Source organism: Bombina bombina, chromosome 2 (genome assembly GCF_027579735.1).
Source record: "Bombina bombina isolate aBomBom1 chromosome 2, aBomBom1.pri, whole genome shotgun sequence".
Lineage (NCBI taxonomy): Eukaryota > Metazoa > Chordata > Amphibia > Anura > Bombinatoridae > Bombina > Bombina bombina.
In genome coordinates, this window is record NC_069500.1 from 1,104,455,408 (window position 1) to 1,104,475,892 (window position 20,485).

The following is a 20,485-nucleotide window of genomic DNA, read 5'->3' on the forward strand; positions in this document are numbered from 1 at the left end:
GTACTTTGTGGATACGGGGTTTGGGGGAATGGATCTATGGACTAACTTCAAAGTCAACCCGTCTGGGGTCTCCTCCTGTGTTAGTCTCCTTCCGAAGGGGGAGATATGTAACGTGAGTCACCAAGATCTGAGGGCCTGTTATGGAACATTCTTTGGGCAGGAGGTACATGAGCTTAAGGATACCTAGAAACTACATGTGGAATTTTATATGCTGGACACCCCATGTACATTCATAACTCTGTCTTATATCCATGTCACCCTGTATCCATAAACACAGGATGGGTACAGGGTGTGAGTGCCCCTTGTGGGAGCAATTGTGACTCTATAAACCAAGTGGGCATAAATGACTTAATAGTTAATAAGAGCTGTTTTCTTTCATGTAATTAGCAAGAGTCCATGAGCTAGTGACGTATGGGATATACATTCCTACCAGGAGGGGCAAAGTTTCCCAAACCTCAAAATGCCCATAAATACACCCCTCACCACACCCACAAATCAGTTTTACAAACTTTGCCTCCTATGGAGGTGGTGAAGTAAGTTTGTGCTAGATTCTACGTTGATATGCGCTCCGCAGCAGGTTGGAGCCCGGTTTTCCTCTCAGCGTGCAGTGAATGTCAGAGGGATGTGAGGAGAGTATTGCCTATTTGAATGCAGTGATCTCCTTCTACGGGGTCTATTTCATATGTTCTCTGTTATCGGTCGTAGAGATTCATCTCTTACCTCCCTTTTCAGATCGACGATATACTCTTATATATACCATTTCCTCTACTGATTCTCGTTTCAGTACTGGTTTGGCTTTCTACTACATGTAGATGAGTGTCCTGGGGTAAGTAAGTCTTATTTTCTGTGACACTCTAAGCTATGGTTGGGCACTTTTTATATAAAGTTCTAAATATATGTATTCAAACATTTATTTGCCTTGACAGACAGTCAGTTTCATATTTGGGATAATGCATATGAATAAATAATTTTTTCTTACCTTAAAAATTTGACTTTCCCTGTGGGCTGTTAGGCTCGCGGGGGCTGAAAATGCTTCATTTTATTGCGTCATTCTTGGCGCGGACTTTTTTGGCGCAAAAATTATTTTCTGTTTCCAAGATTCTGAAGGAATGCTCGTTTGTTCTGCTGGTAGCTCCAGCATGGCCTCACAGGTTTTGGTATGCGGATCTTGTCCGGATGGCCTCTTGCCAACCGTGGACTCTTCCGTTAAGACCAGACCTTCTGTCGCAAGGTCCTTTTTTCCATCAGGATCTCAAATCCTTAAATTTAAAGGTATGGAGATTGAACGCTTGATTCTTGGTCAAAGAGGTTTCTCTGACTCTGTGATTAATACTATGTTACAGGCTCGTAAATCTGTATCTAGAGAGATATATTATAGAGTCTGGAAGACTTATATTTCTTGGTGTCTTTCTCATCATTTTTCCTGGCATTCTTTTAGAATTCCGAGAATTTTACAGTTTCTTCAGGATGGTTTAGATAAAGGTTTGTCCGCAAGTTCCTTGAAGGTCAAATCTCTGCTCTTTCTGTTCTTTTTCACAGAAAGATTGCTAATCTTCCTGATATTCATTGTTTTGTACAAGCCTTGGTTCGTATAAAACCTGTCATTAAGTCAATTTCTCCTCCTTGGAGTTTGAATTTGGTTCTGGGGGCTCTTCAAGCTCCTCCGTTTGAACCTATGCATTCATTGGACATTAAATTACTTTCTTGGAAAGTTTTGTTCCTTTTGGCCATCTCTTCTACCAGAAGAGTCTCTGAATTGTCTGCTCTTTCTTGTGAGTCTCCTTTTCTGATTTTTCATCAGGATAAGGCAGTGTTGCGAACTTCTTTTAAATTTTTACCTAAGGTTGTGAATTCCAACAACATTAGTAGAGAAATTGTAGTTCCTTCATTATGCCCTAATCCTAAGAATTCTAAGTAGAAATCATTGCATTCTTTGGATGTTGTTAGAGCTTTGAATTATTATGTTGAAGCTACTAAGACTTTCCGAAAGACTTCTAGTCTATTTGTTATCTTTTCCGGTTCTAGAAAAGGCCAGAAAGCTTCTGCCATTTCTTTGGCATCTTGGTTGAAATCTTTAATTCATCATGCCTATGTTGAGTCGGGTAAAACTCCGCCTCAGAGGATTACAGCTCATTCTACTAGGTCAGTTTCTACTTCCTGGGCGTTTAGGAATGAAGCTTCGGTTGATCAGATTTGCAAAGCAGCAACTTGGTCTTCTTTGCATACTTTTACTAAATTCTACCATTTTGATGTGTTTTCTTCTTCTGAAGCAGTTTTTGGTAGAAAAGTACTTCAGGCAGCTGTTTCAGTTTGAATCTTCTGCTTATGTTTTCATTTAAACTTTATTTTGGGTGTGGATTATTTTCAGCAGGAATTGGCTGTCTTTATTTTATCCCTCCCTGTCTAGTGACTCTTGCGTGGAAAGATCCACATCTTGGGTAGTCATTATCCCATACGTCACTAGCTCATGGACTCTTGCTAATTACATGAAAGAAAACATAATTTATGTAAGAACTTACCTGATAAATTCATTTCTTTCATATTAGCAAGAGTCCATGAGGCCCACCCTTTTTTGTGGTGGTTATGATTTTTTTGTATAAAGCACAATTATTCCAATTCCTTATTTTTTATGCTTTCGCACTTTTTTCTTATCACCCCACTTCTTGGCTATTCGTTAAACTGATTTGTGGGTGTGGTGAGGGGTGTATTTATAGGCATTTTGAGGTTTGGGAAACTTTGCCCCTCCTGGTAGGAATGTATATCCCATACGTCACTAGCTCATGGACTCTTGCTAATATGAAAGAAATGAATTTATCAGGTAAGTTCTTACATAAATTATGTTTTTATATTTTGTAATAAGATGTATTTTATTTACGTTTCTGATTTGATTGTGTCTCAGGAGTCTGTCTGGGTAAACTGATTGTGTTCCTGTGTGATTATGTTAACTAAACTGCACAAAATCAGATTGCCTGAGTAAACTTTCCTCCCCACTTAATTAACTTGGTATGTTAATCTGTTTTACCTGTGAATAGACAATTGTTAGAGGTTTGATGTATTTTTTGTATGTTTGCTTTACTGTTTAACCAATTCCCTCTGTAACCTAAAGCTCTGTGACTCTGGAATTCCAGGGTGTATAAATGTGTGCTGCTTTTAAATAAAGTGTTCATTTTGTGTTCAGACCACTGAGTGTTGCCTCAGTTCTGTTCCCTTCCATAACTTTAGACTGCGGTCAAAGGGGAGATGCCAGGAGCTATTGCTCTGGATAAAGGGATGTCCAGGACAAGGGAAGTGTTCTGACTGAGGTACTCATTCAGGGTACCAGGCGGTCCGACACACACACACACACACACACACATATATATTATAAAACGCTAGGATTGACTTATGAAACAAATAAAGGGGACTTTCATTCATGAAGTATTAGATACTAATCCGGCTCCCATGGGCGCCAAGCCGGATTTACTGCACGGCTATTGGCTAAGAGGTGAAAATGTCACCTCTTAGCAAAAAATGTTATTAAAAGTGGGCTGCTGTAGCAGCTAAAAACGGTGATCAGTTAAAACAAATAAAGGAGCTTTCTACATGAAGTCCCCTTTATTTGTTTCAATAGTCAATCCTAGCGTTTGTAAAACGCTAGGATTTACTTTCACTTTAAAGATATGTTAAAAAAACAAAAAATGATGGTTTCCAATACTTAATTAAAACAAAATTAAAAAACAGTATGACCCCATACATATGGGAAGTAAAAATTAAGCGCTTCAATTACACATATAAAGGGACGTCTCCCTAACTTGACACAACAAAGAAATATAGACAGTTTTAAAACCACCTTGTAGCGGGAGGCAGATACACAGTGGAGCTGTGCAAAGTTCAGTATACTTCTGTTAGTGCAGGATACAGAGGAGACAAGCTCTCAAATACTTTCGCTTTCCCAGTGTGCTAACCACCAGACCGGAGAAAGGCTGGACATTACAATTAAAAGTTTTTTTATCAACATTTTACAAGTTAGCCACGGCTAATGATTGCGGTCTCCATGGCAACCAAGATCGCTACTTTATCAGTGCATTGTCAATATTGGAAACATTGTAACGGCAATTGTATTCAATTCTACATCACTCAATTGTATTCAAATCTACATCACGCAATTGTATTCAAATCTACATCATGTGAGTAATAAGTTCTCAAACATTTCAGTATTGTGATCACATGACATTCTCTGCACTAACAGAAGTATACTGAACTTTGCACAGCTCCACAGTGTATCTGCCTCCTGCCACAAGGTGGTTTTAAAACTGTCTATATTTCTTTGTTGTGTCAAGTTAGGGAGACGTCCCTTTATATGTGTAATTGAAGCGCTTAATTTTTACTTCCCATATGTATGGGGGTCATAATGTTTTTTTTTAATTAAAGGGACAGTCTAGTATAAATTAAACTTTCATTATTCAGATTGGACTTTTAATTTTAATCAACTTTCCAATTTACTTTTATCATCAAATTTGCTTTTTTCTCTTGGTATTCTTAGTTTAAACTAAACATAGGTAGGCTCATATGCTAATTTCTAAGCCTTTGAGGGCTGCCTCTTATCACATTCTTTTTAAATCTCTTTTCAACACAAAGAGACAGAAAATACACGTGGGCCATATAGATAACACTGTGTTCAGGCACAGAAAGTTATTTAAGATTTAGCACAAAACAATGCTAAATTTAAGACAATAGATAATAAACAGTCACAGTCATGTGATCAGGGGGCCGGAATAAGGTTCCTAGATACAAGGTAATCACAAAGCTAAAAAGTACATTAATATAACTGTTTGTTATGCAAAACTGGGGAATGGGTAATAAAGGGATTATCTATATTTTAAAACAATAACAATTCTATGGTAGACTGTCCCTTTAAGTATTGGAAATCATAATTTTTTGTTTTTTTAACATATCTTTAATCTTTAAATAATAAAATATTATTATAATTTTTCATCTGTGGTTTCTCCAAATATAATATTTCTCTAGGACTATATATATATTTTATTATAGTTGTTTGCACATCACATATATATTTGGTCATCCCTATATTTATCCCTGCTCCACTCCTTGGAGCGCCAGCTATCTATCTTATTCATATGACTAGACCCCCCCAATCAGATTAAATGAACCGTCATAATATTTACCCCACTATATATATATATATATATATATATATATATATATATATATATATATTCCTATTTTATAAATTGTGTTTTCTTGTAACTTTGGCAACACATGTAATAATGTCATGTTAATAAAGTATTCTTGACTCTGTCTCTAATTCATGTGGGCCATAAAGATAACATTGTTCTCTCTCCCGTGGAGTTGTGCATGACAGTGCACTAATTGGCTAATGTGCAAGTCAATAGATGATAAATAAATAGCCATGTGATCAGGGGGCTGTCAAAAGAGGCTTAGATGCAAGGTAATCACAGAGGTTAAAAGTATATTAATATAACCATGTTGGCTGTGCAAAACGGAGGAATAGTAAATAAAGGGATTATCTATCTTTTTAAACAATACAGTGGGCTGTCCCTTTAAAATACTTTATAACATTTAAACCTCTAAATGTCTGCCTGTTTCTAAGCCACTACAGACAGCTTCTTTATCACATGCTTTTTTATTATTTTTTCACGAGACAGCTAATTCATGTGTAACAAATATTAACATTGTGCTCTCTCCCATGCTTTATTTCTGTCTCCCAAATATTTAAAATGTTAATTGAAATTCCTCATTACATTTCTTTCTTTATGTTGACAGCGTCCATGTCTGTAAAGGAAATTCTTCAAAGCTTAGTGGATGATGCAATGGTAGACACAGATCGTATTGGAACGTCCAATTATTTTTGGGCTTTTCCTAGCAAGGCTCTTCATGCTCGGAAACGAAAACTAGAGACTTTGGAGAGTCAGGTAGTTCTACAAGGTGGTGTGTGTGCGTTTTGTTTGTGCCTTTTTATTATATTTTTTACATCTATGTAAACTGTCTGAGCTGTGTGTAATAATTTGTTACTGACAGTGAATATGTTTAACCACTAGAGGGAGTAGCAGCTGTTTTACTACTGTAGTACATTACGAAGATTTATTTATAGAAGGGAAAACAGGGGAACAAATTAAATGTTAGTAGATAACACTGTTGCTTACCTGGAAATCTGCTAGTCTATTTATTATATGAGCAGAATGAAACTTTAATGAGAGATCCTAAGCATGCTATTAAAATCCCTGTTATGGGGTGCTGTCAGTTATTATTGTTGCATATGTCAATTGTAAAGCCATTATTTCCTAGGCCCAAATAAAGAGGGAATCTCTTATTTAAAAGAGAAGCATTTTTTAAAAAGGATATAAACCATTAGGAGATTGTAATATGTTTTCCACATCTTGTGAGAATTGGAGGTGGTTACACAAAGAGATACAATTACAGAATGTAATGCAAATTTTGGTAGGAAAAAAATGACAGTTTAAATCTTTGAAACTTTTTATTTTTATTTTGTATACTTACCTTTTACAAAGTGTTTAATTGCTGTCTATTATATCAGTGCTTGATTATAACAGGTGCCCAGGTGCAGAGATTTTATTGTTGTAATTAAAAAGGCACTAAGCAGTGGCTTATACTTAAACGGACATAATACTCATATGCTAAATCACTTGAAACTGATGCAGTATAACTGTTAAAAAGCTGACAGGAAAATTTCACATGAGCATCTCTATGTAAAAAAAGAAGGATATTTTACCTCACAATTTCCTCAGTTCAACAGAGTAAGTTCTGGGTAAAAAGTTATACTCGGCTGCAGGTAAAAAAAAATAAAATGAAGAAATGAACAGCAGCCAATCAGCATCAACAGTGCTGAGGTCATGAACTTCCTTACATTGAATAGGGAAATAAGATGAGTGTGCACGTAAGCTCGCTCCTTCCGTTGTCCTGGGACAGACATACTGATTTGCTGCTTAGAAGTCCTTTACAATGGGATGTGGCTACTGAGGAACTTTTGAGGTAAAATATATTTTTTTTTTACATAGAGATGTTCAGGTGATATTTTCTAGTCAGCTGTTTTACAGCTATGCTGCATCACTTTCAAGTGTTTAAACATTTGGGTATTATGGCCCTTTTAATAGAAATCATTGCAATATGTATTATTCATCATTTAAAAAGATTTTACCTCTTTTATTTATGTGTGTGTATGTATGTGTGTATATATATTTATGTGTGTGTATGTATGTATGTATGTATTTATGTGTGTGTATGTGTGTGTGTGTATGTGTGTATATATATTTATGTGTGTGTATGTATGTATGTATGTATTTATGTGTGTGTGTGTATGTGTGTATATATATTTATGTGTGTGTATGTATGTATGTATTTATGTGTGTGTATGTGTGTGTGTGTATGTGTGTATATATATATATATATATATATCTAAAAAGAGAGAGAGAAATGGCACATAGTAGTGTCATTAAAAATTGAAGCCCTGAGGAAGCCCGTTGTTTCTGATCACGAGGGGTGAAACACGTGTTGGCTAGCTGATTGGCCCATGTGACATCCACGCTGCCGGTGTTTGTTTGACACGGAACGGAGCGGTTTCTACATTGAGCGGATGATCTCCAAACAGTCTCTCAAGATGAAATAGAGAATAATGAGCTACTCTGAAGTATGGTAATATCGTATGCTGTTGAGAAGTGCTATATGGCTATATACATATGAACTATGCTGTAGCGAAAGTGAAGTTAGTACATGCAAGAGAATAACTTATTTGCGTGAAACTACGTATGCATATCATCAGGACTAGTGTGGTTAACAGAGGGATACTATCTAACAACTCAGTATCCTCCTACACTTCTCCCTGTATTATACCTGTGTCTAATTCTCTCACATGCTGCCCACGGAGGCTGTGTTGACTGAACCAGTCCGAAAAATGGCTGACTAACTTTCACTAATATTGCTTGCTTATTACACCAGCCTTGAAGCACTCACTATACCTGCTTTACCTGCTTTACAGTTTTCCAACAACTACCCTTGCCATCTGCATATGTGCATACTAACATATGACTGCTTTGCAATACGCTTCACCTGCTCAATATACAGACTGAACTTGGATTTAACAATGTTGCAATAACCAAAACAGACATGCTATTTGTTATAACCGCTCTTGCAAACTTGTATTCATGCATTATTGAATGTTATGTTATATATGTTGCTTTGCTATAAGTTCCGTTAACATTCCAGTATATATCTTGTAATGATGTGGTAAGTGAGATTTGTTTATCATGACTTTTATAAGTTCAGTTTACACTAAAACCAATATGGTCTGAACATATCCTTGAGGAACAAATTTCTCACTTACATACCTATAGTCTGGTTACTTATTTACTAACAGCCCACGCTGTTTTACACCGTATAGGGTGGATTGTCATAGGGCCGGTCCTATTATTTAATTTATTTTGTGTTTGGATGTCCTCAAATGAGGTATCATATTTACTTTTGTGTTATAAGTTTGAGGTTATGGTATAATTTTGCTTTTCTTTATTATATTTTGCGCTGTGTGACGGCTCGAGCCCCTGTGTTGGTGGATGTTTAACTACTACATAAAATATTGATATTTTATCACACAACAAGTGTCTTAGTATTTTGTAAAAGAGTGCTGAAATCCCTGTCTTTTTTAATGATACTACTATGTGCCATTTTTCTCTCTCTTTTTAGATAATATATAAAATTATAAGGGTCTGCACCAGGACTTTAATAGTCCTTATGTGAGTTGGTATTTGAGTATTCTCAATACCATATATCTACACTTGTTACACTCTAATATCGCAACTTTTTCCATCCACCAATTTCAGTATATATATATATATATATATATATATATATATATATATATATATATATATATATATATATATAATTGTATGCAACGTCCATTTCTTGCGTTAGGATCAGACTGATATGCTACAGGATATTCCACCTAAAGGCATAGTGAGCAAAACATACTGCACCTTAAGTGGTACTGGCTTTGTGGACTAGCACAGAAGTTTTTTCAGCTTTTGTCCTGTCTCAGTTAAGTGTGTCTCTCTATTTTCGTTTTGTGTATGCAAATTACTCTAGGATCTCCCTAAGAGTAAAAGGGGAAACCAGACGTGGACTCTTTACTCACATGCCCTAGAGAGGTGAAACTGCATCTTACTGACGTGGCCCAGACAGGCCACAACATACATCTGAGGTTATTTTTTTCCCTCGTTCAGAGGAGAATTGCCTGCTATTTCAGGGCTGGACTGCCATTAGGCAGGATCGGACTGATATGCTACCAGGTATTTCTCCTCTGTGATAGACATAGTGAGCTAAAAGAGACTGCATCCTGAGTGGCACTGCCCCACAAGGGGGGTGGGGTCTCTACAAGGAGGCATATCTAGCTTGATGTCATAAATCTTCTAGAGCAACATGAGTTGGTTTACTGAATGCTAGCGAAACCTGAACTCAGTTTCTTGCCCATGCTTAGAAGAGGAAGAAAGCAACTTAAGTTCTCAGCATGCTTGCTCTTTTGTGTAACTCTAGGCAGTGGCTACAATGGTAATGTCTAAGTGCTCATTTAGCAAGGAAACAAATAAGCTGTTTGCTGTTTTTTAACATAATCTTATTCTTTTTAATGTTTACTTTGATTTGACATATGTTTTTTTTTTTACTAAAGGAGCACTGTTTCATATCCCTTTAATTGATGCAACCATGAGAAAATGCTCTATCCTGTCTTCAAAGGGCTATAATAGTCATACAAATTGCATGCTCTAATTCATTAAAGGATGTAATTTAAGACTCGACCTTACACTACTGTGTGCTTAACTCCTGCCAAGGAGTACTGCTTGTCCCTAGCGAAACCCATTGCTACTAGTTGTCAGTTCCCACTCTGGAGCAGCAGTGCTTCTTGAGTCCCACGCAGCACTGTAGGGTCAATGATCTTAAAATTCAGTTTTCTACTATTATGGCCCTTTAATTATGCCAGTGACTGAATCATGAACGCTTAATATTAAGCTTCAGGTCTCTTTAGGTTTATTATGTGCCTGAAGTTTCACACTAAAATGCACCTTTGTAGAATTAGGGCTCAGACATTTGTGAAGAAAAGGAATATTCGTTTCTCTCTGGCAGTGTTAATTTTGATGGCAAAATTCAATTTAGTCTTAGTTTTAGTCTTTTGACTAAAATGCCATTTTAGTTTTAGTCGTATTTTAGTCATCTGAATTGTTTTAGTTTTAGTCAAGTTTTAGTCGACTGAATTTTCAGTAGATTTTAGTCGACTAAATCCCAGTAGATTTTAGTCAACTAAAATCTAAGGGGTTTAGTTAAAGTGTAATGCGTTATTTAAGCATTTCTCTATCATTTGCAAACTGATTACATACTCCAGGAGTAAACATAATACCTGTTAATATTTATGGTATTAAGGTTTAAGCATGCAATACAGACACAGATTTAGCTGTTGTGATACATAACATCTTTATTAAACTTAAAATTAAATAAAACCAAGTTTCATAAACAAACAGAAGTGCAACTTTAAAATATAAAACAAATAAACTGTAAACTGTATTGGCTAAATTGAACATATTACCCAATATAAAACCTTTAACAGTTCTCTGTTAATAATTAAAACAAGTATCAAGTAACTCAACACAACAAAAAGTTTCTGCAGATAGCACAGGCACAGCATAACTTAAACCCATACTTGTGGGTTATGCTTATTTCTATAGGAAGAATCAATTGATTGCTCACAGATTCAAAAAAGTTTTGGCAACGATATTAGCACTGCTCTAGAACTTCCAAACTCATTATATACTCCTGGAGTAAAGGTTTATTAACCTGTTTTTATGAACATGCAATACAGATTTAACTGATTTAACTGTTGTGGTATATAACATGTCTTTATCTTAAAATTTAATAAAATTAAGTTTCGTAAATTTTACAAAAGAGCAGTAATTAGATATGGATTTATTATAACAACTTGCATAAAATGTTTTTGTCAGCAAATTTTAATTTAGTTTTAGTCATAGTCTTTTGACTAAAATGTCATTTTGATTTAGTTTTAGTCATAGTCTTTTGACTAAAATGTCATTTTAGTTTTAGTCGTATTTTAGTCATCAGAATTTCTTTAGTTTTATAGTCATTTTAGTCTAGTTTTAGTCGACGAAATTAACACTGCTCTCTGGGGCCTCACTTTGATTTGCTTAGCTAACAAAGCACAGGCAAACGACTGAAAAAGCAGCTGTGCACTTGTCAGATTTTAGATTTAGTTGTGTAATTATGTTCATAATAATCACAATTTATCACTCACCTGCACTTTTAACATGAATTTTATTTTGCAAATTCATTATGTCGCAAAACTGAATGCTTTTTAGTGATCATTACCAGCTATCTCTATGCTAATTCCTGTATATGTAAAGTTATGAAGGAGCTGATTTATAATTGTGTGCTCTATATTTCAACTGAGAACAGGACTTTTAGAGAGATTACATATTAGTGACTGGCAAATGTTAGACATTATTTTAAAGGGACACTGAACCCATTTTTTTTATTTCGTGATTCAGATAGAGCAGGCAATTTTAAGCAACTTTCTAATTTATTCCTATTATCAATTTTTCTTCGTTCACTTGCTATCTTTATTTGAAAAAGAAGGCATCTAAGTTTTTTTTTGTTTTTTTTGTTTTTTGGTTCAGTACTCTGGACAGCACTTTTTATTGGTGGATGAATTTATCCACCGATCAGAAAAAATAACCCAGGTTATTCACCAAAAATGGGCCGGCATCTAAACTTACATTCTTGCATTTTAAATAAAGATGCCAAGAGAATAAAGAAAATGTGATAATAGGAGTAAATTAGAAAGTTGTAACATTGCATACTCTATCTAAATCACATAAGAAAACATCAGGGTTCAGTGTCCCTTTAAGTATTTGTTTTCACCTATTTTCAATCATTCTGTTGATGCTATGTTAATCATTGAGTATTTAGATTCATGGCAGTTATACTTAAAGGGACAGTGAACACCTTGATATTGTAATAAAAAATTATTTATTTAGCATAGTAAAACATCTTTATAATTATACTTTCATTATTTATCACCCCTCCTCCTTTTTTATTTTTATTTTTTTATTTTTTTTTCTGTGATTTAATTTTAAAGGGAAGAAAAAGTAAAAATTAAACTTAAATTGACTGCATAGAGTATGACTATTTGGCTATACAAATTTCCAGGGCCGGTCTGATTTCCCAGTTCGGCTCTGCTGGAGTGTATGAAATGGTTTACAAATAGCTTCTTTAGCTTTATTATGGCATTTGAAATAGCGGTTGTCTGTGGTATTCCTACCTACACTGCAAGTTTATTTACATTAGTATTGGCTATAAAAAAAGCTGTGTAAACAAAGCCAGCAGAAGAAATTAGACTTCCAGTGGGGTTAGGAAAGAGAAGTAATAAAATGTTAATTTTTAATTTGTTCTCTCTGAGGGCCAGATGATAAAAAAAAAAAAAACTCACCGGCATGGAGAGGATCTCGCAAAATCTTTGGGGGCTTTTTTTTAAGCATTATATTGTAATGTACGAGTCTCTCCTTCTCATCCATGACCCTGCATAGTTGGATACACAGCTTTCAAGCTAAAATGTACTTTTAGAAAATTGTTTGAGGGACCTCACAGTGCTGACGAGATGTCTTAGATCATCTTACAAGAATGAAGCGCTTTAGATCATCAGTCTTAAAGGGACATAAAACACAACATTTTTATTTCATGATTTAGATAGAATGTAATATTTTAAACAACTTTCTAATTTACTTCAATTAACATATTTTCTTGTTAGCCTTTGTTGAAAAGCAGAAATGTAAGCTCATGAGTGTGTACGTGTCTGCAGCACTATATGGCAGCAGTTTTGCAACAATGTTATGGCAGCACTATTTCCAGTCATGTAGTGCTTCAGGCACGTGCACGCTACCTACCTAGGTATCTCTTTAACATAGAATAACATGAGAATTAAATAAATTTGATAATAGAAGTAAATTAAAGAATTGTATTCTCTATCTAAGTCATAAAATGCCTTTTTGGGTTTAATGTCCCTTTAAGTATTGGGTTTGGTATACAAACAGAGTTCATATAAAGAAGAACAGAACCACACACAGAATCCCAGTCACAATGAATACAAAGTCCGGTGATTCATCATATAGAGCAACCTGTTCTTGGATGCGAGTAAATAAGCAAACAGCTGTATAAATGTATAACTCTCCAATGCTGTCACCGCTGCTGTTCATTCGGTATTTCCACCAAACTTACACAATTTAGTTTCACACTTAAGCTTTTTTTGACAGCTTGTTGCCCTTTCACATATACATTGGAAGTCCATACGGCTGAACCACATCGCAGGATCGTTTGTATGCACAATTGCAAGGCAACCACCACATACAATGGTGATGGCTCAAGGTTCTATTTAAGTTGTGTACTACCGAAGCTAGCAACGCACATAACCGCGAGTATTAAGCATGTAACGTTGAAAATACATGCAAGCGTAAAAGCACCCGTTACACTAGATGGGATATAGACATTCACCACATACTATATGTATTGATACGTGATAAATTTCAGTAAGCAGTGAACAGAGTGGGAAAGTTTTTGTAAAAGTTACTTATACATGCATACTTTTGAATGTAAATTTTGATGATTAAGTGCCCGGTTTTTAAAAATTTGATTAAAAACAGGGGCACTTTAATTCATCAAAATTTACATTTCACTCATGTTGTGAAAATACTTACCTTTTAATCTTGACAGCCGCTGCATCACTTCCTCCACCCGTCGCAAAGCTTCTCCCAGCTTCCTCCAATCACGGCGTTGAATCAGACACTGATTCCTCCGGGGGGGGGGGGAAGCTGCGATTGGAGGATGACCGATCCGTTATTTCTGACGTAGGAAGAGGCTTGCGACGACCGGGGGAAATTGGAACGGCTGTCAAGGTTAAAAGGTAAGTATTTTCACAACACGAGTGAAATGTAAATTTGTCTGAATTAAAGTGCCCCTGTTTTTATTTGAATTTTTAAAAACCGGGCACTTTATCATCAAAATTTACATTCACTTTAAAGGTTCAGGAGGAGAGGACTTTACATAGTGTAAGACATATTTTTAAGCCTTCACACTAAATGTGGACATCATGTGTTGACATCATTCTAAGACTGTTGTTTCTTTATTTTGTTCAACCCTGGGATTACAATTTTTTATTGTCCTTGTGTATCAGCTTTTTGAGACTTTTTTTATTTTTTCATCTGAGATGATGACAATCTTCTTTTTTTTTTTTTTTCCCCCTAGGGAGATAGGATTTCTTGGTCTCATACATAAGTCCTTTTTTGCATGTAGTTAATAAATCTGCATTATAGACTATTTTGGTGTGCTGAGTATTATTGTATATGTATGATTTGGTGTATTTAGGCTATACCATACTTGCGCTCCCTATATGATATAGATATCTATTTTTCATTGCATATTTATATCACCATGCTGGATATTATCAGAGTGGCGCTGTTACCTTGTGTTCTGATTAGATGATTATTTTATAACAATTAGCTGTGAAGAGGAGGCACGTTATATCTGCAGGCACATTCACATAAACAAGAATATGTGAGATCTTATAGTTAGAAAATGACCCTTATGAAGCCTCTGGGAGAGCATGATATTGTGAAAGGATTCATTTACCAAACAAATATTAAACATTACAGCAATAAATATACAGTTTCATGCTACATAATTAAGTCTTATTTCAGGATAAATGATCTTTGGATTATAATGTATGTTTAGATTTTTTTTTTCTCAAAAAAACATTTTGTTTAAAATAAAATCCTATTTAAATTGAAAAAAAATCTGTTTTCAATTAAATAATTTTTTTTAAAAAACTTTTACTTTTATTTTTTTATTATTATTTAAATTAATTTATTTGTATCCACCTAGAGACTTAATATCACTTACCTTGTTTACAAAATAGCATTTTAAGAGATACATATTAAAGTGAAGGTAAACTTTGGTGAATGAAAGCCCGTATTTTAAAAATACTATTAAAAACAGGGGCACCTTCATTCATCAAAGTTTACAAAGCAGCCGTTTTGTTTAAAAAAATTACCTTTTTTTCCCCCCCAAATCTGCCAATATAAATCCTCCTTGTCTAGGCTATAGTAAAAACTTTGTTCCATATTGGCGTATGCCTGAATTATAGGGGTTACGGCTGCAATGTCTGGGGGCTGAGCCTGCTTCCACGCTTTAGCGATTGCCAGTTTCATGGCTGCGAGAACAAAGACTATCAATTTAGACAGGGGAGTCTGAACTTTTATATGTAGGAGAGCAATCTCCGGGGTTAGTGGGGTAGACAATCCAAGAGTTGAGCAGAGGTCAGAAATTTGGTTCCATTTGGGCTGTAATTTGGGACATTCCCACCATACATGAATATCTGAGCCCCTTTGTCCACATTCCCTCCAACAAAGGGGGGATGCTTATGGGAACATCTGTGATAGTCTGGAAGGGGTATAATACCATCTCAAGAACAGCTTCATGTAGGATTCTAAAGTGTCTGCACAATGTACAGTCTTTTTAGTTAAAGTCATAGCTAAATGCAAGTCCTTTACTGCAATTGGTCTGCATAAGTCCCCCTCCCAGGCCCTAAGTTGCCAAGGTCTACCCTGGTTAGTGGACGTCTGTTTTAGATTATAGTGGAATGATATGAGTTTGGGAGTCTTAGTTTGAAGCCACCACAATTTCTCCCAAGTGGTCAGGGGTCTGTTGGAAACTTTAGAGAATCCCCAGGATAGTAAGAAGGAATATAGTCTGGAGTACTCAAATGTGGCCCACAGTGGAGGTGTCAGGATTTTTCCCTGTTGTGTTTGCCATGTGCTGCTGGCAGCCATTTTACTCACCTCTCTTCCTGACTATGGTGCATTGTGGGGGATGCTGCTCAATTTCTGCACTTCCTTTTATGGCCAGACTGGTGTGCATCATCCATGTGAGACAGGATGCAGTCTCAGAATTGTGATGTCATCACTTATTATTTAAAGGGCCTCTGTTCAGTATGCTTTGCCTTTGCGTTGTCTCAGACCTGTTTGTGAGAGTTCCTGTGTATTACCTGGCTGCCTGACGTCCTTCCTGGTTCCTGATCCCTGGCTTGTTCCTGACTCTAAAAACACACTAAAAGTATTAACAGCGCAACTAGGAGAGAGGTGGATATGCAGTGGTAAAATTAAAACAAGAAGGTCATTAAAAATAAATTAAAACAACTATAAATAAGTAGAGTTGATGGTGTGATCAATAAAGATCAATGGGAAATATAAGGTAAACAAATTCACATTCAAATTAACATACATACATACATATAAACATAGATGAAATCCAAATGTTTAAAAAACAATTGATCTGGCTAAATAGATATTACCCAACACTGGGGAGAGTCATTAGGAACTTTCAAATAAAATAATGCCTGCTGATGTAAGTTATAATGCCAGCTCTTAGAGACCGTCCTTAGAAAATGCAGCTACTTCCAGAGGCGTGTTTCCAGACGCTCTCTTTGCTTGTAAATCCTATGGCGAGAAAAAGAGACAGCGCAACCCCACATCAAGGTAGCAGTTTCAAGTGAAAGATTGTTTTAAAAGGAACTATAATAGTATTTCTCCAACATAGGTGTGTCCGGTCCACAGCGTCATCCTTACTTGTGGGATATTCTCTTCCCCAACAGGAAATGGCAAAGAGCCCAGCAAAGCTGGTCACATGATCCCTCCTAGGCTCCGCCTTCCCCAGTCATTCTCTTTGCCGTTGCACAGGCAACATCTCCACGGAGATGGCTCAGAGTTTTTTGGTGTTTAAATGTAGTTTTTATTCTTCAATCAAGAGTTTGTTATTTTAAAATAGTGCTGGTATGTACTATTTACTCTGAAACAGAAAAGAGATGAAGATTTCTGTTTGTAAGAGGAAAATGATTTTAGCAACCGTTACTAAAATCGATGGCTGTTTCCACACAGGACTGTTGAGAGGAATTAACTTCAGTTGGGGGAAACAGTGAGCAGACTTTTGCTGCTTGAGGTATGACACATTTCTAACAAGACTTGGTAATGCTGGAAGCTGTCATTTTCCCTATGGGATCCGGTAAGCCATTTTTATTAAATAAGAATAAAGGGCTTCACAAGGGCTTTAAAGACTGGTAGACATTTTTCTGGGCTAAAACGATTGATTTATAAGCATTTTTAATAGTTTATAGCTTTGAGGAGTTATTTTATTCTTGGGAATTATGTTAAAGAAACGGCAGGCACTGTATTGGACACCTTTTTCACTGGGGGCCTTCTCTAATCATAGGCAGAGCCTCATTTTCGCGCCACTAATGCGCAGTTGTTTTTGGGAAGCAAGGCATGCAGATGCATGTGTGAGGAGCTCAGATACATAGAAAAAGCTTACTGAAGGCGTCATTTGGTATCGTATTCCCCTCTGGGCTTGGTTGGGTCTCAGCAAAGCAGATACCAGGGACTGTATAGGGGTTAAATATAAAAACGGCTCCGGTTCCGTTATTTTAAGAGTTAAAGCTTTCAAATTTGGTGTGCAATACTTTTAAGGCTTTAAGACACTGTGGTGAAATTTTGGTGAATTTTGAACAATTCCTTCATACTTTTTCACATATTCAGTAATAAAGTGTGTTCAGTTTAAAATTTAAAGTGACAGTAACGGTTTTATTTTAAAACGTTTTTTTGTACTTTGTTATCAAGTTTATGCCTGTTTAACATGTCTGAACTATCAGATAGACTATGTTCTGTATGTGAGGAAGCCAAGGTTCCTTCTCATTTAAATAGATGTGATGTATGTGACAAACAATTTAGAGAAAATGATGCCCAAGATGATTCCTCAAGTGAGGGGAGTAAGCATGGTACTGCATCATCCCCTCCTTCGTCTACGCCAGTCTTGCCCACACAGGAGGCCCCTAGTACATCTAGTGCGCCAATACTCCTTACTATGCAACAATTAACGGCTGTAATGGATAATTCTATCAAAAACATTTTAGCCAAAATGCCCACTTATCAGCGAAAGCGCGACTGCTCTGTTTTAGAAAATACTGAAGAGCATGAGGACGCTGATGATAATGGTTCTGACATGCCCCTACACCAGTCTGAGGGGGCCAGGGAGGTTTTGTCTGAGGGAGAAATTTCAGATTCAGGGAAAATTTCTCAACAAGCTGAACCTGATGTGATTACATTCAAATTTAAATTGGAACATCTCCGCGCTCTGCTTAAGGAGGTGTTGTCTACTCTGGATGATTGTGACAATTTGGTCATTCCAGAGAAATTATGTAAGATGGACAAGTTCCTAGAGGTCCCGGGGCCCCCCGAAGCTTTTCCTATACCCAAGCGGGTGGCGGACATTGTAAACAAAGAATGGGAAAGGCCCGGCATACCTTTTGTCCCTCCCCCTATATTTAAGAAATTGTTTCCTATGGTCGACCCCAGAAAGGACTTATGGCAGACAGTCCCCAAGGTCGAGGGGGCGGTTTCTACTCTAAACAAACGCACTACTATCCCTATAGAAGATAGTTGTGCTTTCAAAGATCCTATGGATAAAAAATTAGAGGGTTTGCTTAAAAAGATGTTTGTTCAGCAAGGTTACCTTCTACAACCAATTTCATGCATTGCTCCTGTCACTACAGCAGCGTGTTTCTGGTTCGATGAACTAGAAAAGTCGCTCGATAAAGATTCTTCTTATGAGGAGATTATGGACAGAGTTCACGCTCTTAAATTGGCTAACTCTTTTACTTTAGACGCCACTTTGCAATTAGCTAGATTAGCGGCGAAAAATTCAGGGTTTGCTATTGTGGCGCGCAGAGCGCTTTGGCTAAAGTCTTGGTCAGCGGATGCGTCCTCCAAGAACAAATTGCTTAACATACCTTTCAAGGGGAAAACGCTGTTTGGCCCTGACTTGAAAGAGATTATTTCAGATATCACTGGGGGTAAGGGCCACGCCCTTCCTCAGGATAGGTCTTTTAAGGCTAAAAATAAACCAAATTTTCGTCCCTTTCGCAGAAACGGACCAGCCTCAAGTTCTACATCCTCTAAGCAAGAGGGTAATACTTCTCAAACCAAGCCAGCCTGGAGGCCAATGCAAGGCTGGAACAAAGGTAAGCAGGCCAAGAAACCTGCCACTGCTACCAAGACAGCATGAGATGTTGGCCCCCGATCCGGGACCGGATCTGGTGGGGGGCAGACTTTCTCTCTTCGCTCAGGCTTGGGCAAGAGATGTTCTGGATCCTTGGGCGCTAGAAATAGTCTCCCAAGGTTATCTTCTGGAATTCAAGGAGCTACCCCCAAGGGGAAGGTTCCACAGGTCTCAATTGTCTTCAGACCACATAAAAAGACAGGCATTCTTACATTGTGTAGAAGACCTGTTAAAAATGGGAGTGATTCATCCTGTTCCATTAGGAGAACAAGGGATGGGATTCTACTCCAATCTGTTCATAGTTCCCAAAAAAGAGGGAACATTCAGACCAATCTTAGATCTCAAGATCCTAAACAAATTTCTCAAGGTTCCATCGTTCAAGATGGAAACCATTCGGACAATTCTTCCTACCATCCAGGAAGGTCAATTCATGACCACGGTGGATTTAAAGGATGCGTATCTACATATTCCTATCCACAAGGAACATCATCGGTTCCTAAGGTTCGCCTTTCTGGACAAGCATTACCAGTTTGTGGCACTTCCATTCGGATTAGCCACTGCTCCAAGAATTTTCACAAAGGTACTAGGGTCCCTTCTAGCGGTGCTAAGACCAAGGGGCATTGCAGTAGTACCTTACTTGGACGACATACTGATTCAAGCGTCGTCTCTGCCACAAGCAAAGGCTCATACGGACATTGTCCTGGCCTTTCTCAGATCTCACGGGTGGAAAGTGAACGTAGAAAAAAGTTCTCTATCCCCGTCAACAAGAGTTCCCTTCTTGGGAACAATAATAGACTCCGTAGAAATGAGGATTTTTCTGACAGAGGCCAGAAAATCAAAACTTCTAAGCTCTTGTCAAGTACTTCATTCTGTTCTTCTTCCTTCCATAGCGCAGTGCATGGAAGTAATAGGTTTGATGGTCGCGGCAATGGACATAGTTCCTTTTGCGCGAATTCATCTAAGACCATTACAACTGTGCATGCTCAGTCAGTGGAATGGGGATTATACAGACTTGTCTCCGACGATACAAGTAGATCAGAGGACCAGAGATTCACTCCGTTGGTTGCTGACCCTGGACAACCTGTCACAAGGGATGAGCTTCCGCAGACCAGAGTGGGTCATTGTCACGACCGACGCCAGTCTGGTGGGCTGGGGCGCGGTCTGGGAACCCCTGAAAGCTCAGGGTCTTTGGTCTCGGGAAGAATCTCTTCTCCCGATAAATATTCTGGAACTGAGAGCGATATTCAATGCTCTCAAGGCTTGGCCTCAGCTAGCAAAGGCCAAATTCATAAGGTTT

The 20,485-nt window shown here is 37.2% G+C and overlaps 1 protein-coding gene across 1 annotated transcript in view; it reads left to right on the forward strand.

Moving 5' to 3' along the window:
- The window catches only part of MND1 (meiotic nuclear divisions 1), a 484,477-nt gene that overhangs the window by 33,505 nt on the left and 430,487 nt on the right, over positions 1-20,485 (forward strand). Inside the window, exon 4 of the mRNA XM_053703752.1 lies at positions 5,785-5,933. Within this exon, the coding sequence (XP_053559727.1) occupies positions 5,785-5,933 (149 nt within the window). The remainder of the gene's footprint in view (positions 1-5,784; positions 5,934-20,485) is intronic.